The sequence below is a fragment of the Medicago sativa genome, chromosome 8 (assembly GCF_051527215.1).
Source record: "Medicago sativa cultivar Bolivia chromosome 8, Bolivia_mono, whole genome shotgun sequence".
Lineage (NCBI taxonomy): Eukaryota > Viridiplantae > Streptophyta > Magnoliopsida > Fabales > Fabaceae > Medicago > Medicago sativa.
In genome coordinates, this window is record NC_140756.1 from 75529653 (window position 1) to 75551568 (window position 21916).

Here is a 21916-nt window from a genome sequence, read left to right on the forward strand (position 1 = left end):
GTGAGTCCATCGGGCGGGTTGATATGGGTCACGGATGACACAGGTGAATAAAATCAGTTGCATATGGATTTAAACGGTCGAAGTCGGTGCAGAGAACTAGAACAAGCGGTGTCCGAATGTACCCGCTTATTACTGATATTTACTTTCAACAGAGCAGCTATTCACTCTAAAATGTGATAGAGTGGGACATACCGAAGTCAACACATTACCCAATGTCTGCACTACACATGTGACATGCCTTTGTCTTTGTAATTGGCACGTCATGTTTCTCTTTGTTTCTCTCACCTATTTTATTTTACTAGTATATGAATTTAATACATTGATACTTGAGTTTACCACTACCAAACTCAGGTAACTAGAGAGAAGAAACAGGAACCTTGTAGAAAAGAAAAACATAGAAGAAACAAGCACCCCAGAAAAGCTGTCTCAGCCAATTCATTCACTTCTTCTTTGCCATTTTTCTGTATTTTCTTCCCTTTGTTCAGATCTATAACCGATCCAACCCACCCGTATAAACCGACGAACCGACACATCCGAGACCCGCCAAAACCGAGCCTAAATACGGTCGAATTTGGGTCTGGATTCTGTGCATTCGGTTTCATCCAGTATCGTGTTTTCGAGCCCGGATCCGCCCGAACCCCGTCCGATGCTCTACCCTAGTTGGGGTTCAATCCCAGACACCTTACTATTCAACCTTAAAGGGTGAATTTCTAGGCACATACTTGACAAAAAAACAACTTTTGATAAAAAGAAATAAAAATCAATGACAATATTATAAGCACATGCATAATAAATTGGATTTTGCTTTACTGAATGACAAAAATCCCAACAAAATTATTTACAGATGCAAGCGCAAAGCTAAATTAAACTGCAACATGACATGGAATTTTTCAAACTGGTGAATGTCTAACTTAAGTTACTATTATACAAAAGACTAAAACATCTTCAAAAAAATCTCTGATATGGTACTACAACTCAATTAGCATGTAATGCTTGGCGACAATGTCTTGAAAAGTGTAAGAAAATCTCGTGATAATATTCAATTAATGCCGTTGAGCCAAGGAAGACCAAATCAACAAGTGAATCCACTATGTTGCTACTCCTTTGGTCGCCATGTGGTGTTCTGTCTACCCGCTTCTGCTACTTAGTTCCAGCAACAGGCATCATTGAACAGAACTAGTCCCTGCGATCCAACATATAGACATTGATGTCAATAAACATCTATATCCAGAAACTTGAACCAAGAGTGTGAACATGAACACAGTTAAATGTCCCCATACATATATTTGGTCGAAATCACATTTCGTCTGAGTACAATTATTGATATTTGCGGTAGTTAAAAGTCAAATGGTGTTGGAAGCATGATTTATAAAGAATGAGAGCAAAAGGGATTAAGAATTGTGTGTCTGTTTGAATATAAATATTGATATATGTAGAATCTTATTAAAATTTAAAAAAAAATAAAAAATGCAACAACTGCCAAAACGGTATACACAATAAACAAGCAGAATATCATCTTGAAACTCAGGATGAATGGCATGGAAGCTGTCAGACGAGCACCTTGCTAATCTTATCAGGATTAGGAAAGGCATATTTTGCTAATTCTATTGATTCCAGTGAAAGGAATCATATCAGGATCAATATGTCGATCCCATCTTATGGAATAGCGAAATATATCATATGGTGTATTAACAACTTAAAATACGGACAGTGTTGAGCTTGAAAACATTTTACAGCAAAATTATCACATATCCTTCAAAAAAAAAATTGTCACATAAACTGTACTCACCGACTCAACTCATAAAGTGACAAGAGCTACTCAATACAAAGAAAATATTTAAAGCATCTATCCTGATTGCTGAATATAATTTAATACTATGGGCAAAACAAATACAATCTAAATTAATATCAAAGCAAACCAAAATAGCTAAGTTTTAAAACTCTGTAACAACAACAACATCAACAACAACCAAAGCCTAATCCCACTAAGTGTGGTCGGCTACATGGATCAATTACGCCATACTGTTCTATCACAAACCATAACCATGGTGTCAATTAAACTCTGTAAGCAACTGATAAATTAAACTAAGATGGGACCACAGCTCCAGATTAGACCAGGCTAAACATGAGGAGCTGGCTGCCACATTCAAAAGGATGAAAATGAACAAATCCATTGGGGATCTGGATTCAGCTTGGGAGTGAAAGGCTTCAGCTCAACATGGTTGAATTCAATCATCTCGTTGGCCTCTTGGGTATGTTTCAAACTTGCTACCATAGGTTTGGTTATGTAATCATGAACCAGAAAACATAAAAGCAATTGGAGTTGAGTGCTACAACTAAGAGGTTAATGTCTGTGCATTATGGAGTCTTATCATTACTGTAGCTATGTGAGTCTAAGCAAAACTGCCTGAGTATACATAAAAGCCATTGTAGGTGAATTAAGTCAATTTTGATACCTAAAATCATAAACTTGAAGGATTCTATGATTTAACTCAATAATTTGACACCATGGCTATCATGATTTAGAAAAAGGGGTTCATTTCTAACCAAAAGCAAATGTATTATTCACATCCTAATTCCAATAATATTATCCAAATGTCAAATGTATCATTAGAACATTAAATAATTTAACTACCACTTTCATCTGAAACCTTGGCAGTGACCTTTATAGTAGTCCCTATATTAAAGAAATGCAAAAAATATACCCTTGACCTGTGATTCTATGGGTCTCTTTAGTCCTTTTTGTTTATGGTCCCCATTAGTGGTAACATCGGTGCCTAATATGCCATGGTAAATGCCAGTTGGCATCTAAAAAATACAAACCAAGTTCCTTTCTGAAGACTTGATCAGTAGTAATGAATGTCAGTCCATATGGCATTAAATGTGCCAAACAAGCATGTGTCTTACTACTTATCGATCTTGTTAATCTTAGCATAGCGGATAGCCACTATTGTGAAGACTAAAGGGTAATCATACTTGATAACTATAATTAGGGTCATGCTAACTTGTGCCCTTAGGGCACAAGTTAATGAGCTATAAGAGGAAACAAACGATAAATTTTGTATCGAAAGTATAAATGTTTAAAGTTTTGTAATGTTGAATACACAATTTTCAAAAAAATAACTCTATCTTTAGCTTCTTAACTTGTGCCTTAAGGGCACAAGTTAGCATTTCCCTTATAATTAACTTTGGTCATTTGCTACTAACATTAAAAATCAACACCCTAATACCTTAACTACTAACTGAACAGAGAAAAACAAAGAAAACCAACGGAACAGAGTAGAACATAGCAGTCTCCTTCACATGCAGAAAAAGGTAAGAAAACCAACAACAACACAGAGAAGAACAGCTTCGTACTTTGTGCAGAAGGGGACACAGCTTTGTAGCTTTGCGCAGGGAAACAGAGCTTAGTACAGGGAGAACGAAGTCTCACAAGTCACAACTAAGGAGAACTATTTTTTGTAACCAGAAGAAATATGTTCTCGAATACAAATAAATAAACTGGCAACTTAAAAAAAAGAAATGATATTTGTACAATCACTTTTTGACAATTTTTGTGACAACTTTCACTCTCATACTCACATTATGTTTTTACTTTCTCACTCTACTGCTTTGGTTTTTGTGCCAATACCTCTTTTTCTTTGTAAAATTATGGTTGTCCCAAAAGTTGTCAATCAAATGGTTGTTCAAATAACAAAACTCCTTAAAAAAACACGCATTGACTAGAATACCCTAAAATTAAACAAAGCAGTTTAAAAATATGGGTATTTGTGAGATTTCACCCTCGAACCCTAGACGGCAGACGAGAAAGAGTGACTGCGCTGCGATTTCATCGCGATTCGCGGCCGCAAATGCCGTTCCTGCTGAACATAGGTTGCAGGAACAAGGGGTCGCAGCGTACGTTGTCTCCACTATCCTGTTATCACGCACGATTGCACCGCTACTGGCAACATAGCCAACTTACTACTAACAAAGACCCCTAAATGGCATGACTAGTGCGACAAATAAATTCACAGGTGGACATATTTTTCAGGTTTCCTTGATGTAGAGATTAATGTGAAAGTGTGTGCCAAGGTTGTGGATGAAAATGGAAGTTTATTGAATGTTAAACGCCTTAATATATACATGATAGGAGTTTAATAGCGCCATGCAACTCTTCTCATTCCAAGTCAAAATATTCAGCAGAAATAGAACGTTCTTTACTTGAATAAGAGCAAGCTTAAAACAAGTTATCCATGTACAGTGGCTTTCACATCATATTGACAATGGAGAATAAAGGGTTAGGAAGACAAGAGACAATACCTACACAAGTGTAAAAAAGAGTTGTAGATAACAGGGATTGTTTTCCTAAAAGCTAAAGGCTGCCAATATGAAGATCGTCTAAGGACTTAGGTGACTTCACCAAATAAATTTTTACATAAATCTCTACTCAAAACACCTTCACATGTCTCCTGCTAGACTGTTGGACCAATAAACTAATGATGACTATCATGACCCTATAATTTGATGCAATCTAAAGAAGTTAAGAGATGTGTTATGAGCTAAATGAACTAGAGACCTATATTAGCTTGAATTGAATAACCATACACAAAATTCTATCAAAATGGTAACAGAAAATCTAGCATGCAATGAGTAACTGACAGTGAGGCATGTTTCAAAGAACAACATACTATATAAGACTCTGTAATTATATATGGCACAGCATGAGAGTTTACTTACCAGTACTTTATCAACCCGTCCCAGCCACACGTCGCTACTTTGCTCTGTTCCAGAGGATGCCACTGGCAACCGATGGTAACGCCTTCGTGACACTTGAGAGTTCTAAAGACTTTGCAACTCTTCCAATCCCAGAACCAACACTTACCCTCACCATCTCCCGACATGACAAAACGTCCATCCGGCGAAAAATTGACCTGACAAGCATATCCAGCAACAATGTGTCCAGCAAACCTCTTCTTTTTGTTAAGTTGAAACTTCTCCCTTGTGCTATAAATAAGAATCTGGTTATCCAAGCTCTGCGCGGCGAGCCAATTCGCGTTGGGGTGAAGCGAAATGGAAGGCATAGAGTGCATATGTGGCTCACTAATATACTTTATAACCACGGGAATACCATACTCCCATACCCTGAGGGACTTGTCATCACTAGAAGTAACAAATCTCCTGTTGTTATCAACAAAAGTAATGGTATTGACAGCCCCCAAATGCTGATCATACTCTTGAGTTATCTGCCCTGTATTCATATCCCACTGAACAATCTTCTTATCACTCATACCAGCCAACAAAACATTCTGTTTATCCTCATCCGGGTTAAGCTTCACAACATAAGGGATCTTCCCAGTGGAGAACGTCGATATAACCTGCCCTGTTTCGGTATCCCAATACTTAATATTCTTATCATAACCAGCACTCAAAAACTTTGTTCCATCATTAGTAAAACAAATATCCCTAACAGCTTTGGAATGACCCATGTAAGTCCTCATACATTTACCAGTGTTGAAAACATCCCAAATCTTAACCTTAGTATCCATACCAGCCGAGAGAATCAAATGACCCGAATTCGGAAAAAACCTAATCGCAGAAACCCCTTTTGTATGTCCGCTCCAAGTATGCACCAATCTCTTTGGTATAAAACAATGATCATTACTCGCCTTAGCATCTTTCGGAGGCGCGATCCAAGACCTACCTTGATAATCCCTTTCCTCTTTCCCATGAAAAGTACTCTTATCCTTAACAGCCTCAACTTTTTCACCACCAAAACCACTTTTTTCTTCGCCTTTCTTCTTGGCGTGCTCCTCAGCGTATTTCTTCTGATCTTCCGTTAACTCTCCTTGTAAACCTTCCTTCTTCCCAGCCCAAGGACTCTTCTTATTCTTCAATAACCACGCCTCAGAAGCTGGATTCTCAATCTCAACACCCTCTTCGTCGTTATTTTCGTCGTCTTCATCATCATTCTCTTCTTTCTTCTTAAGGGATTCAATTTTCCTCTTCTTCTGTTCGCGGTGTGGGATATTGTAAACAGAAGCAGCGTTATTCTTCTGCAAGGCATCGAAATCACCGATGTAATTTGACGCAGAAGGATCAGCAGCGTAACCGAATTTTAAAAAGGTGTTATGCTGTTCATCAAAGAGGAAAGGTTCAATGTTAGCATCTTCGACGAAACCAAGTTTGTGGTTACGCATACCTTGGGCTAAACCGTCTTTAGCGTAAGGGTGAGACGGGCCTTGGATGGGAGCCCATAGTTGGTCATAGGTAGGGTTGAAGGCGACAAGGTGTTGAGTTGGGTCGATGGGTTTAGAGAGGGTTTTGGGGTCGGCTACAGTTAGGGTTAGCATGGTGTCGTCGACTTTGGGGGCGGCAGAACGGGATGGGAGGAGACGGGGTGGAGAATTTTCCGGTGAATCAGGGTTTTGAGTTGGTGAACCTGGATCGTTGTCGGAGTATTGGTTGAGTAGATCCATTGTTGTTGTGAATGTTAATTGGAAAAGGATGAAGCTTTTTAAATTGCTGCAAGAAGATTTAAACAATCACTTGACAGATTTTGAAGAAGAAGGAGAAGAAGAAGAAAACAACAAGTTGGGAGAAAAACCATCGCCTCATACAGTATTATCAATAATTAAAGATGAGTGACAAAGGACCAAATAGTATTATCTCTAAGTTCCAAGCAGTATTTCCAATTTAAATGAAATAATAAACTAACATGAAGCACAATAGGACCAACAGTACCCAAAATTAAGCCCATCAGGCCACCATAGCCAAATAATGATTCAAAGCACAAAAAAAGCATTATAGTGTTGTCAGATTCTTGAATGGAAACCCATCTCAATCAAAAGAACATTCAAACATATCAATCGATTCTACACAAAAACTTTAATTCAGTTCTACTCAAAAACATTCAAATTTCAAACGTATCAACTGACCCATATGAGAGCTTATATTGTTTGCAAATGACCCATGCAAGAGCTTGTATGGGTCATTTACAAACAGTATTTGAAATTAAATTTGGAGCTTGTGCTTTCGATTATATTGAGTAGAATTGAAGTTAAAATATTGCCCAAACTTGTTTTTGAAACTTGGATCAACTACCTCGACTGCCCTATGTAAAGAACCCAAGAACCCATTTCAGAAAACACAGGGAAATGAGTAGTAAACTTGCAAGATCTTTAGTTAACCAAAACATAATCCAAACAGAGCAAAATATGTCTTAATAACCAAAATCGGATTTCAAAAATAAGAAAAAAATAATAAAAATCAGAGTTTTAATAGCAATTTAAGGAAGAATGAGACTTACCCTTGAAGCTAAAGATGAACACGGCGTCTGTACCGTCTCCAACACGGAGGTTTTTAGAATCGACCGATTGGGTTTGATGTGGATTGAGGGAATTCTGAATTTGGGGAATAAATTGAAAATTAGGGTTCATCCGAATTTGGGTGGAAAAGTAAGGAGACCCAGATATTTTTCTGGATTTAATTTTCAATTTTTATTTTATTTATTTTTAATAAAATTGTTTCATGGCAATTTAGGCTTCAATAAAAAATAAAAAAAATTAATTGCAGTTTTAGCCCCCTAACTTTTTCAAAGTTGCGATTTTGACCTCTAAGAAAAAACTACAAAATCGCCCCTAAGTTTTGCAACTATAGTAGTTTTGGCCCCCAAGGCAAAAATAAAAATAAAAAATGACACTCGGCACCTCACTTAGAGCATCTCCAATGGGGGGTCCTTACTTAACAAGGACCATTCCCCGTTAAGGACCCTCCATTGAAGGAAGAAAAAATTAGTCCCCGTTAAGGAACAAGCAACTATGTAAGGACACTCTCTCTCTTTGGTAACTAACGGGTCCCACGTTTAAAAAAGTAATAAAATGTGTACTATTTAGTCCCACTTGTAAAAATGAGTAATAGATAAATCGTTTTTGTTTAATGATATAAAAATAGTGGGACATATTTAAGTACTTTTCATTGGAGTCCTTATTAGTGTATTACCATTGGAGTCATTGAGTCCTTAATAGGTACTTTTATTAAAAATTATAAATAAGTGATGTGTCACGTGAGGTCCATTTAAGGAGTCATTGTTAGGAAACTACCATTGTGGATGTTGTTAGGGTGTCACGTCAGCGTAGACCGAGTCAAAATGGCCTTGGAGGCCAAAACTGCCACAATTACAAAACTTAGGGGGCGGTTTTGTAATTTTTTTCCTTAGGGGGCCAAAATCGCAACTTTGAAAAAACTAGGGGGCTAAAACTGCAATTAAGCCAAAAAAAATATAGCGTTGCAATTTGATCCATTGGATTAAAAATAAATAATAAGTACTAATTTGTTGGATTTTTTTTAAGATAATTTATTGGACTTTTAAAATAAGTTGGAAGAATTAAATTCATCCATATTTTGGTAAAAAAAAAAATCATCCATATTTTTAAACAAATGGATTAAATACAATCCATTAACATTTTTTTATAGATGAATTTTATAGTGGAGGAATTCGATAGATATTGGTAGATCAAATTGTCATTTTTACACAAGTAACAATCCGAATCTCTTATATTTCCCCATTACAAATTTTGTTTTTAAAAACAACAAAAAATGAAGTAAAAAATGATAAAACATGATATATAAAATAAAAAAATACCACAAAAAATTCTAAAAATCAAATAAAACTAATGTAATTTTTTTCCAGATTTGTCAGAGAATATGAAAAATCCAAAAAAATAATTAATAATGGAGTAAATAAGCAATTACTCCCCTGAAATTGTAAGTTTCATCAATTACCCCCCCTGACATTAACAAAACTTCAATTACCCCCATGAAATTGCACAACGTTAATCAATTTACCCCCTCCGTCAAATTCTTCTGTTAGTCAACATGACATTTTGCAAATACCCCCCCTGAAGTTTTGCACTTATGTGCAAAATGCCTCCCGAACTTGAAAATGTATATATTTTTTTCCCATTCTTACTTGCTTGAGTAATCAATATGAAAATAATATTGAAACCAAAATCATTGATGGTAGAGTTGTGTTTATATATATACATGATCAATGAACCAATGTTCATTAACTTTTGTCTGATTTACATACTTCTTTGCTACATAGATTTTCAGAATTCTTTTCAATGCAATGTCCAAACTTGCTGCAAGTTTGTTCACTTTAGGCTTCATACATGCTCTCTAAATATGTACATAGAATCAATGGACAAAAGCCAAATTTTAATTAATGGGCAAAAAAGAATTCAACCACTATGCAGGACCACAAACATATTTTATGGTTGGACATGTATGAGAAATTTTCACCTGCACCATGTGTTGGTGTATTTGTGTTCTTGTGTTCCATGATCACAACAATCACCACATAGAAAAGATTTCCATCCTTTTAGCAATGGGAATAAAAGTGTTCAAGTAAAACTAAAAGTGAATAACAGTATTTATTTTTTCAACAAGTAAATATGTGCATCAAATTCTACAAATTGGAGGGAAGATGCGTGAACGGGGCATTTTGAGTCAAGGATAAAAAAAATATATAAATTTTTAAGTTTGGGGGGCATTTTGCACATAAGTGCAAAACTTCAGGGGAGTATTTGCAAAACGTCATGTTCACTAACAGAAGAATTTGACGGAGGGGGTAAATTGATTAACGTTGTGCAATTTCAGGGGGGTAAATGACGTTTTGTTAATTTCAGGGGGGTAATTGACGAAACTTACAATTTCAGAGGGGGTAATTGCCTATTTACTCATTAATAATGGGTATAAACAATGGAATTTTGAACTTTAAGGGACGGAGTCCCGTAAGAAGTCCCTTTTACAGAAGTTTTGATCCTTGATTTTTTTTTATTTTCTAAAAAAGTTTCTGAGCAATCTAATCAAGTAGCCTAAATATCAAATTTTTTATTGAGAACAACTAACAATGACCCAAAACATAATGATGAGAGTTAGAAAGATTAATATGGTCCTTAAACTAGCTATCAAAGTTACAAACAGAATCATAATTTGTGCTGTTACAGTTCATATTATATAATCCGAACAATTTTTTCTCTAAATAAGGGTGTTTGGGGGTGTTCGAATTCTATAATTCGAAGCAAGGAATACGTCCTATTTTTTTGGGATGTTTGAATTATAAAATCCGAATTGGTGAAAAACTCATTTTTCCATCTCAAAATAAAGGGAAAACTCAATTCGGATTATAAAATTCGAAAATCACATGAACATTTTTGTAAAAATAAAATAAAAAATAGGACATGCATGCGAGAAATGGATAGGGTGGAAAAAATAATAATCTTCTATTTTTATGATGGACTAAAATAGAAATATGAATAGTTAACCCTACTTGAGGAGTGTCATGATCATTCTCCTTCTAACACCCACTTTCTTATTGAGTGAAATTTATGTGGGTACCACACGCTCTAAATAGATCTCACATAAAATGATGAGATCCACATGAGTTTCACTCACTAGAAGAGTGAGTGTTGGATTCTCAACCCTAGTTTGAGTGTTATAAATAACAAAGACAATAATGAATTGCTTAATTTCTAACATAAATGAATTTAGTGTTATAACTCATCTTTAGGGATCATCGTAATTCGCAAAGGTGAATTACAGGATTAAAATAAAATGTCCACTAATTCATCACAGAGTTATATTCTACTTTCTTAAATCTAATACTCCCTCCGTTTCAAAATGAGTGTCGCTTTAGCCAATTGCACATATATTAAGGAATGGAATAAAGTAGTCAAATGTCATAGCAATTTTACCAAATTATCCTAATCAACTATTGGTTTGTTTTTCATTAAAGAAAAAAATAATACTTTGGAAGTAGTGTAACATAGTATTAATTGAATGGTACAATTGAAAAGAAAAAATTATTTTTGCATTAGAAACTGAAAGTGACATTAATTTTGAAATTTTTTTATTGGCTAAAACGACACTCATTTTGAAACCGATGGAGTATAAGACAAGTTATAAACGAATAATTTCTTTATTTAAATTCCAACAAAGACGAAGGGGATTCAAGGATTCCCTAATCGTTAAACATCTGAATCAACTAAAGTTAATCTCGCATTGGCAGGACAATTAAAACGCTGCAACCGCATCAAATCTTTTCTCTTATCTACTTTTCTAAATAAATTCCACTAATTACCAAGTTAAACGACAATTCATGTGAACACGATTAACTTATTGGTTTATTACTTAATACAATTTGATGCATTTGTCTAAATTTTAAATCATTAGAGATGGAGATATGTTGTATACGAAGCATTCTTTCAGATGCCTTTGCATTGAGAAGAGTGATTAACATTGAAGCTAATTTTTGAGCCATGTGCAACACTATTTTTAAGATTTAATAATAAGAGTAGGTAAGATTGCGTTTTCTAGGGTTTAAAATCAAGTGTGTTCCAAACATATCTCCCTCAAAATATTAAATAGAGATAATTCTGAGTCGTCTTCAAGCTAACTGGGTTCAATACTACGAAATACTACCAGCTAGCACATCGTAACAACAACCAACACAGTCACTGTGCAAATAAAAATGAAATTGCACCATAAATAATTAGGACCAAGGAGTATTGGTGGCATATATTGTAACACACGTCTCTTCCTGTTCTTCAAATCTTGCCACTATCTATTTGTACAACACACCACTACCTAATTATTTCTTCCCTATTGTTTTTGTCCATTTTCACTACATGACACAGAGGCTAACAAGCCTTCTAATTATCCAAACAAAAATTAATTGATATAATGAGTCAGGTTATTATCTGACAAACAATGTTCACAAGCATCGTTGTGACTTGTGATTATTGATGCAGTACAACAAAAGTTACATATTTAATTAGATATAACATAACATGGTGTGGATGAATATTTATTCATATGGACCTTATTAACTTTCAATGTTAATTATATTTTGCTTCCTTACGTATATGCATATTCTTCTGTTGCTGGTTTCAGCTCTCAATTCATTCTTTTCTTTGGTCGCCCTATGAACAATTCTGTCTCCACCTCCACGTCACGCACACTTTCTGTTATGAGTTCCATATCTTGTTGTTTATTTAAACAATCATTTTGTCCAATTCCACACTACAACAATGAAGTGAAGTCAGATATTTGCTTTTAATCAAGGTGAAAAACAATGGAGAATTAAGCTTTTAATTATCTAGAAATTAAATATGTAACACTGATACTTTCAATCGGACACAAGGCGTGTCGGGTGACAGACACTTGTGTTAATGTTTGTGTTAATGTTTCATAATTAAAGAGACTAACCTGCTTGCATAAGCGTTTATTTTCTTCAAGAAGCAACCTTTCCTGAATTAAGTTAGAGCAAAAAATATTGATAATTATACTAAGCAATCGAAAATAAATAATCAAATAAATTGAATGAAAGAAGAAACGTGCAATCATTATAGTAGTAACATTGTTCATTACCTTTTCTTTTAGCTTTTCAATTTGCTCCTTCAGCAAATGATTCTGAACATAAATAGCACCGAGTTCTTCAATTAGGTGTTTTGGTTATTCATTAATAACTAAAACTTAGCAAAACTTGATTGAATTGTACCTTTCTTGCCCTTATTTTGCTTAAGCTACGTTCGAGTTGATTTTCAATCTGTTGTAATTCGTCAATAGCACATGAACCCAATTCATCTCCCAACAACTTCCTACAATACATGAAAATATCCAATAGAACATAAGAATAATCATCCATGTGTCTTTTTGTCTCCTCAATATGTAACAGTCAAAATGGAACCAAATTAAAGAAAGATGGTTCTGAAAACCTTTTGGAAAGCTCTAGGTGTTCCAACTTCTTTGTTGTGTCTATATCACATTCAATTAGATGCTGCATGAAGAAAGACAAATGATAAAATTTGTTAAAAGAACGCATGTGATGTGATTTCCAACACAATCACTCACCAATAAACCAACGACTTATACATTCAGATGTGATTGCTAATTTTTTTCAAGGCTAAACGATAATAGATAAATAAAAATGAGTACAATGGATACTTCAAGTGTACAACCCATTATGAGTCGAGTCTAAAAAAAAAACACAACAAAGGATAAGAATGACATCATTTCATGTCTTCCAAATCATCTCAACAACTGAATGTCAACCCAAAGCTAATTGTTGCCCCTTACTAACCTACCAAAAGAGTAGAATCGAAAACAAGCCAAAAAGATCGGGTGACATTGCCAATTGCCACCCGAACCAACGAAAGACACTACCGAATTTTACGAGAGAAATTACATGTCACCTTAAGATGTCTCGCAGACGGCCCATGCCTACAAAACACAAATCAAGTTGAATTTACATATGGGATAGCGCAACGACGTAGAAGGTTTATACAAGTCAGAGTCTTATCTAACAAGAGAAAGCAAAAATCATTGATCGTGCGATACTTTCCACGCCTTAGTAAGAATTTTAATCCCATTGTTGGAGAGACCCTGGTTGGGTGGGACCTATGCCAATAGCGGAAAATAGGCTGATTTTATAAAGTATTTACCACTAGTGTCATGCACCCATGTCCACTCGTCATCTACGTGAGTCAAAGAGACTTCACCATTGAGACGTAAAATATCTAAAACCAATTATTCTTTCCAAACGAATAAAAGTCTCCTCCATTTAAGATCCCAAACCCAAATGTCATGTGACGAGTGTCCCACATAGGCCACCATTGAGGTTTCATTCTCTACTATCTAATAAACATGGAAAATTGATGAAAAAGTTGTCATTACCCAATCCAACATCAATTCCAGAAAGAGATCGATGGCCACTCCAAAGATTTCTAACTCTCCCATACGAGAACCAACCAACCTCTTGCTTAGGGTTGGAACTTGGAACCCAACAAAGAGATATCTCGCCACCAAGCCAATGAATTCCAGTAGTTCAAAGGTCAGTCTTGAGTTAGATATTGTACCCAACAACCAGGACATGGCGCCAAAGTATCGAGCCGCCAAAAGCATCCCCCATCTCCATTTCCCTAAAGGACTGAGATTAAACAAGCATAAGATTTTTTTATCGATCCCAAGCCCACCCTCGCGTTTTGCCGTAAACACATTTGACCAACAAACCCGAGGTATTTTTGTTCTTCCTCTTGATCCGCCCGATATGAATCGTCTCTGGATTTGAATGATAAGCTTCAAAACCTTGACATGCATCTTAAGAAATGATAGGTCGAAAATAAGTGGGTAGTGTTATACTTTTATTATTTCCATGTGCATGTCAAAGTTAATTTAGTTCTTATTATAGTCATGCGGGATTTTTGAGAGTCATTTCACGATCGAGATATAAAAATTGAATGAGAATAACTTTATTCATAAACAAAATGATTTTATCAATAAAATTACGTACATCATGTGAAAAAGTCATGGAAAAGAGAGCACACAGTACAATTGAGCCATCTGCTTTAGCTTGTTTGATCTTACTACTAGTACTATATAATGAATCTTCCTACTAGAACAAGCTGAAGGATATGGCCAACAAGGCAGTTGCAAATGATCAAATTCTATTAGAGGAAAGCCCAAAAAATCATGAGGCGTTAAGGGGTCTGAGGCAAAGGCTAACGAACTCATGGTTCAGGGCATAGACGGATTTAGAAATTTTATAGTGTGGGAGAAAAGTAATATATCATTTTTTTTTCAAGTATAAATGTGTATCATAACCCTCCAGTGTGAGTTTTAAATTTTGAAGACAATAATATTTTCTCATTCTAAACACTAAATTATTTTCTCATTTTACCATAACACACCTAATTGGAAGGCATCAAATTATTGAGATGTTTTCTTTCAAAAAGATTTTTTTTTTGAGATGTTGACATAGTTTTTATATTTTGCATCACAGCGTAGTCAAGATCGAGTGTTGGGTCATATGATCTTATCATTCCTCCGTCATGAAATTGATAACACAATATTTTCTATTAGTATTTTATTTTAATCAATTTATATTTTTAACTAAGTTTTATTTCTATTTACTACATTTTACTTTATTATTGAATAAATATGTAAAATGAGATGTATATGCATCAATATTGCAAGATGTATCAGGAAAGTTTCTCTGTTTTAATTTCTGTCTTCTTTTATTTTTATTAGGTAGCTCATCCTTACGACGAGGGAGTAATTTTCTTAGTCTTTGGGTCATAGAAAGTAGTCTTATGACAAACTTTTCATAACCCCTATTTCTTTCATTAATTTAGGAAATGAATTCACATAATATAATGTTATTGCTTTTTAAAAACGGATTATCGTATGGTTGTTAGAGCTTGGCCGACCAAAGTTAGAATGGTTTTAGCACAACAAAATCTAACGATCATTTTTCGATGTCATCAATGAAGGAACAAAAGTTGAAGTTGATAATGAGAAGATTGAAAGATCTTAGACACCACATACAACTCACTAAAATCTTAGGGAATTTTCCAATAAGTGAAAGCGAAGGGAGGTTCCGGAAATATAAGATAAGAAACAAGATTTGAAGCATGAGAGTAGCACAAGACTTTTTTGGATGCAAAAATGGGTATACGGACTTAATGGGTCGAGCTAACATGGATTGCCATGAGAATAGAATTTTGTGCTAGTGTGCCAATGAGCCACTTTGTTTATGTTTAATGAACACGATATGTCAATGTATAATTATTTTATATATGTATCCAATGATGTATTGTCACATGTAACACATCATATATGTAAAATAATTATACATTGAAAGAGTATACTAATTAAATTTCTTGTTTATTACTAGAGATAGAGTAAGTAAACAATACTATGATATATGTTCAAGAACATTGATTTCAATAATTTCAATATACAAAATTGAGTAGAAGATAATTATAAGTATGTTTGTAATTTTTTTTTCAAACTGTCTAGTGCCTAAAAATTTGTAATAATTGATGTGTCTGAAATTTAAACCACGACCTCGCATATATGATGCAATGTCTGTACTAATTGAGTTAAATTCACATAGACAAGTTTGTAATTTATTTAACGTGTCATTAAAACTTTGGGGCTAAATAGTTGTATCCCTCCAACTTTCATAAAGTTCAATTGGTTTTTTAAACTCCCATTTGAAAAGTGGCGTGATTTGTTCTTTAAATTTGAAAATGTCTTATTTATTCATAAAATTCAGTTTTAATCCCCTTCAATGTTTTTCAAGAGAACTACAAACGACACATTTAAAAATTTAGGATTAGAAATAATATATTACAAAAGTTGAGGGACAAATACTCACTTTTTAAAGGGAGACTAAAAACAAATTTCATAGTTTTTTTTTTTTTTGGAGAGTAGGTTATACTATAAGATAAAGCCAGTTATAGTTACTATTTAGTTACCCGTACATGCACAAGAGGGTCCTAAATAAGATAAAGCCATGTCCATAAGTGTAAATATAAGCTAGTTCCATATATATACGTGCTTTAATTAATCAAATTTTAGATATTTTTGACAACAAAACTTATTTAAGAATTAATCCATTTCACTGGATATATACATGACGATGATGAAGAGCTAACCTGTGTATTTTCTTGGATTCCTTTGGTGCTGAGAGCCAGTTCCTTAACTTTCCCTTGATAGCGTTCCACTGTTTCGCTTATACTGAAGCATCTCCACCATGGACAATAACAAGTATATCAAGTTAAAGTTTCTTATAACTCGAGAAGAACACTAATGTTATATATAACGAAAAGAAGAAATCATGTTCATTGAAGTATGCAACAAATGAATGGAAACGCTATAACCATCCGAGCTACAAATTAAAAGGATTTAGACCCTTTCAAAAAACCCATCAGCATATATTATTATGGATCAGTTTGGTATAGATTAAACTAAAGATTATACTAATAACAAGTTTGTTAAAAAAAGCAAAAAATAAAAATTTAACATTGGAAAATGCAGTTTCTTAACTTATAAAAAAGTTGATTACACATGTTTTAAGATAATATTTTTATATTTACCTTTTTAACCAATGCATTAAGAAAACTCATTAACATCTTTAAAATAAGGGTCATGTTAACTTGTGCCCTTAAGACACATGTTAAGCAACCCAAAAATGGAAACATTTTCTTAAATTTTGTGCATTCAATTATTGAAAAGTAAAAAAGTTAAAGTCAAATACATTAATTACAATAGAATATTTCTATTTTGAATCATTAACTTGTGCCTTGAGGACACAAGTTAACATTTCCCTTAAAATAAAAGTGAATTTGAAATCATAAAAGCCTATTTTTTTAAATAGTGAAGGTAAATAATTATTATCTAGAATTCTATTTATCAGACTACATGCAATAAATAGACTTTTCCGTTGGCCGGTTTGATCAATTTAGGTAAATATGAATAATATATTTGCACTATTATTATTATATTAGAGTTTGTACTTTTAAATAAATGTATAAAGTTTCCTAACATTTCAGTAATTTAAACTTGTTAACCTCGATAATTTTTCTACACATTTATATGTATTATATTATAAACTAGAATTGGAACATGATATCATATACACACACAATCATATCATCTAAATTCTCTTTGTTTTTTTTTTTGACAAAAATCTAAATTCTCTTTGTTAAATACTATAAAATCGGATCTTAAATGATATTGGACTATATTTTTTTTTTTGAGGTAGATATTGGACTATTATTAATTACTTAGTTAAACACATTCATATAAAATAGACTTTTTACAAATATGCTAACATGTCATATCAAACTTTTAATGATGTTGGACTCGTCGGACCTAAAAATAAGTCTATGGCATACTTTATATCATGTCTAAGCCTTGATCTTTTTTATTATATATCAAAATTGGATCTATTAAAGCCTAACTCGATCCAACCACCTCTACTCATGGGCGGAGGCACATGTGTGCCAGGGGGTTCAGCTGAACCCCCTCAACCTACTAAATCTCCACATATTATCTAGTAACTTTTGGCTTTGAACCCCCTCAAGTGTAAGTGATGCACCATGTTTGCACCACAAAGTCTCAATTTAACTGTAGTAACCCACGCTTTTTCATGTGCAACATCATGTTTTCATTGAAATGTTAAGCACTTTTCTCTAAACTAAGGGAACACATGTGATATATATCGGTTCATATTTATACATATGTAATATTTTAAATGTATATAATATATTCTTTCAAAAATAAATGTATATAATATTTGAAAATTATAATATGGAAATATTATAAACAAATGTATTTTGTAATTTATAAAATATATTTTAATATAGTCTTCAGGCGTATAAATCAATTGATAGAGACATTACGTTATGCAAGTGTCAGGGTTCAAACACCTAATTTTCAACTTATTCACACCAAAAGGGGTGAATTGACAAAAAAAAAACAATATATTAAAATGTTAGGTCTCTAATATTCATATTTATATCATTAAAGACAAATTGCAAAGTTAATCATGAGTTAACTACTTTTGGTCGGACCTTTCCTCTAGACAAAGTTATCGTAGGAATTCAATTCGTTTTTAAATTTAAATTGAAATTCATGCCTAAACTATAATTTTTTTTTTTAAAACTAAACATACTTAAGCAGTTTTTTGTTACGAATTTTCCCAATTACAATCTACTATTTTTTCCAAATTTAAATTAAAAATAAAATATAAAAACAACAAAAAATAGTATAAAATTGTGTCTGTTTTGCGCTAGTGATATATAATACTAGATTTTCTCTTAAAAATATATAATATAATTTTAATTAAAATTTAAAAGTGTGAACCCCCTGAACCAGGTTCCTGGCAACGCCACTGCCTCTACTACTAAAAAGAACTTGTGAACATTATAAGTTGTTTTCGTAAACTTGGCCGAATAGTTTGACAAACAATTGTGACCGTAAATAAGTCAATCCAAACAAAAGAAAGGTATTTCTAGGAAAGACAATATCAAAATCTATACCTAATTGAACATGCATTGACATAGTGAAAGATAATTTTGCTACAATAATTTCGACTTAAAATATATGCATGTGAGTCATGGTTTGCACAAGACAATGCTATTTGTTTTTGTAACTAGGGTTGTTTAAAAATAACGAACTAAACGCTACATTTTATTCTACCGAAAAAATTGAACTTGGACAAATAGTTTGTGAATTGGACTCAATCAGTTAGGTTCAATTCACAAACTATTGATGCATGTGATTCAGTCTTTTTTATTTTAAATAGTTCTAATATTCGATTTGGTAGGGTTTTAAATAATTCTAATAGAAATTTGATACAATTCTTTAAAAAAAAAAACAGTACATTTAAAAAAAATACATTTTGCCTTATGTAAAGGTAGTTCTGGTTCGGCTTAGACTACAGAATTATATATAATTTACCGGTTCAATTAAATTCGGTTTAGAACAAACCCATTATAAAAGTCCGGGTCAGTTTTTTTAATTGTGGTATTAGTTTAGTGTAGTTTTCTTCTGAACCGAACCGAACCAGTTCTTATATGTAACTACTACATTCACTAGACCTCCACAATTGTTTGACAAATACAAAAAGAAAAGTCGCCAGGATATTTTCAATGCATATCCCCAAGATTTTGATATTACTTTAAGCGAGGGGGTTCTCGTGAGCTTAGCTCAGTTGGTTGGAACAAATGTATAAAATATGCAAGGTCGGGGTTCAAACCCCGGTCACTACCAAAAAAAACTTTAAGCGACGGGGGAAGCAATAAACAAGACATCGCAAACCCAAAAAAAAAAAAAATCTATTTAAACCAACAAGGTTAACTTTTTCCAACAGCTTATGCTCGTGCCGAGGAAAGAGAAACAATGCTTTTAACATGTAATTAAAAAAGATAAACATATTCTAATTAAAATAGTACTAGTAATATCTGGTAAATCAAGAACTGGCTCTTATTTTGATGTTAATCTAAAGAATCCCAATTGGTTGTCAATTATAATATTTTGGAAAGAGGTTGTCAATTATAATATAAGTATATGGGTTTAGGTTTAGGGTGAATATGGGTTTAGATTTAGGGTGAAGTTGTTAAAATGATTTTGTGATTTTGATATAAAAAAACTACTTCAGAACTGCAGCAAAATCACAAATGCAATACATGTATTATGGTGATTAAACATGCAATCAAATTTCTCCTATAATCAAGAAAACTGCATTTTATCATAATTCCAAAGCCTTTTCAAGCAGAATTATAACTGTACTTTCTAGAGGCTAATTAACTAGTTCCATGACAAATTTGAACCCGAGGGGAAATTTACCTTTTTTTATGTCAAGTGTGTGGCAACAAGATGTTTAAAATCAAATTACTCCTATACTAAAAGTTTGATTCAAGACGAATTTGTAAATCTATATTTGTCTAATTGTCTTGTATCATATTCTAAACTTTGGTTCCACTTCTTGAATCCACAAATTAAAAATAGGAAAAGTTGTCAAATAACTCATTTGAAAGAAAATTTGACACGTGTGGTTGAACATACATATATACCTCAAACCCACCTAATTAGCAAGATATTTAATCAAATCTACTACTAAATCACTCACCTTTGATGCTATAATCCATTAAAATCACTCACCTTTGATGCTATAATCCATTAAACCCTTATGTTAATTATTCACTCTTTTGTAACACTACAGTTTTAGTTAGGTGATGCAGCAGACCTTATAGTTGGCATATTTAACCAAATCAGTTTTATTTTTATTTTTCAGTTCTTTGTAGCTGAAATCATGAGCGTACGAACCTACCTTTATAGCATCAGTGAAAATCTTTATATTGCTTGATATGATTGATTTGTTTGTGTATAAATATCAATGATCTTTTCCATAAAAGGGTTCTCAAAATTAACATAAATATAGAAATAATAGTACATAAATTCCAAGTAATCAAGTACACAATACTGTTCAAATTAATAAACAAAATAGATTGAGTTTAAATATATATAGTTTGTGAATAAATTAAACATACCTTGAACTGGAGAACTCATAGAGTTTCCCAGTGGTAGAGAAGACGATGAGTGCTACTTCAGCATCACAAAGCACTGAAAGTTCAAAGGCCTTTTTAAGCAGTCCATTTCTTCTCTTTGAGAAAGTTACTTGTCTGTTTGACTCATTTTCGATGCGTTTCATTTGAGTTTTTCCTCTCACCATTTTGATGAATAATAAGCACAGAACGAGATATGAACTCTCTTTGAGGGGAAGATCTGAACTGAAACAGACATAAAATGAGATCTAGTTGACCAAAGGTTAGAACACAAGTGGCCAAAACTGTGTTGTTTTCCAAAATAGAAAGTGGTGCTGAAAGTAAGTAATTATACCTGACAAATAATTAATATTCTGGAAGAAAAGAATGGAATCTTTTGTTATCTTTTGTTCAATCAGAGAAACCCTAGCAAAAGTTTTGCTATTATGAAAAGAGAAAAATAAGAAAGAGCAGAGGGGATGAATGACCAGTTGATTGATTGCAGTGAGTGCCCCATCCACCCTATGTAACCTACCTAGATGTCAAGGTATTATCTTAGCCAATATGTATCAAGTTATAGGAGTATAGAATAAAATAGTGTAAATTACATTTCCCTTTCCTCAAAGATGCTTGAATTATACTTCCCTCATCTCTTATGTTAAAATATACAATTTCCTCCCCTCTTATTCAAAATATATTAGAAAATATTTCACTCTCATCCCTTGAGAGAAGCTTGAATTACATTCTCATATCCTCTTATATTAAAATCTACCCTTTACTCCCTCAATAATTTTTTTTATTTCTAATAATCTAATAAAAAATATAATCTAACACACTTTGAAGAAAAATAGCATTACATATTCATTTTAATATAATCAAAATTTGAATACATATTTTTCGCTATTTTTTATTCATAACTTCAATAACATGTAGTTTTAAACCCTATTATAAAATATCAAACAACCCAAAATAAAATTAAAATATGTAAAAAATTACTAAAGTCAATTAAGTAATGCTTATTTAAATGTGAATTTTATACT

General features: G+C 33.1%; 2 protein-coding genes across 6 annotated transcripts; both read right to left on the minus strand.

Moving 5' to 3' along the window:
* Window positions 1-787: 787 nt before the first annotated feature.
* Window positions 788-7409, minus strand: LOC146901550 (uncharacterized). Of its 2 annotated transcripts, none has more exons than XM_085738166.1 (3): window positions 7289-7409; window positions 4720-6504; window positions 788-1183 (listed from the first exon to the last, which is right to left on the minus strand). In XM_085738166.1, exons 2-3 carry the CDS (start codon window positions 6456-6458, stop codon window positions 1177-1179), a joined length of 1746 nt encoding a protein of 581 aa, XP_085594292.1. In that variant the 5' UTR covers window positions 6459-6504; window positions 7289-7409; the 3' UTR covers window positions 788-1176. The 2 variants fall into 2 exon arrangements, with proteins under 2 accessions (XP_085594292.1, XP_085594293.1); XM_085738167.1 differs by lacking the exon at window positions 788-1183 and adding an exon at window positions 7084-7093 and having other exon boundaries at window positions 4716-6504.
* A 4090-nt stretch (window positions 7410-11499) lies between these two features.
* Window positions 11500-21373, minus strand: LOC146901551 (agamous-like MADS-box protein AGL19). Of its 4 annotated transcripts, none has more exons than XM_085731589.1 (8): window positions 21232-21373; window positions 20883-21117; window positions 16482-16563; window positions 12759-12820; window positions 12542-12641; window positions 12412-12453; window positions 12250-12291; window positions 11500-12063 (listed from the first exon to the last, which is right to left on the minus strand). In XM_085731589.1, the coding sequence occupies exons 2-8, from the start codon at window positions 21062-21064 to the stop codon at window positions 11938-11940; spliced, it is 636 nt and encodes a 211-aa protein (XP_085587715.1). In that variant the 5' UTR covers window positions 21065-21117; window positions 21232-21373; the 3' UTR covers window positions 11500-11937. The 4 variants fall into 4 exon arrangements, with proteins under 4 accessions (XP_085587715.1, XP_085587713.1, XP_085587714.1 ...); XM_085731587.1 differs by having other exon boundaries at window positions 16482-16572; XM_085731588.1 differs by having other exon boundaries at window positions 20883-21122.
* Between the last annotated feature and the right edge of the window lie 543 nt (window positions 21374-21916).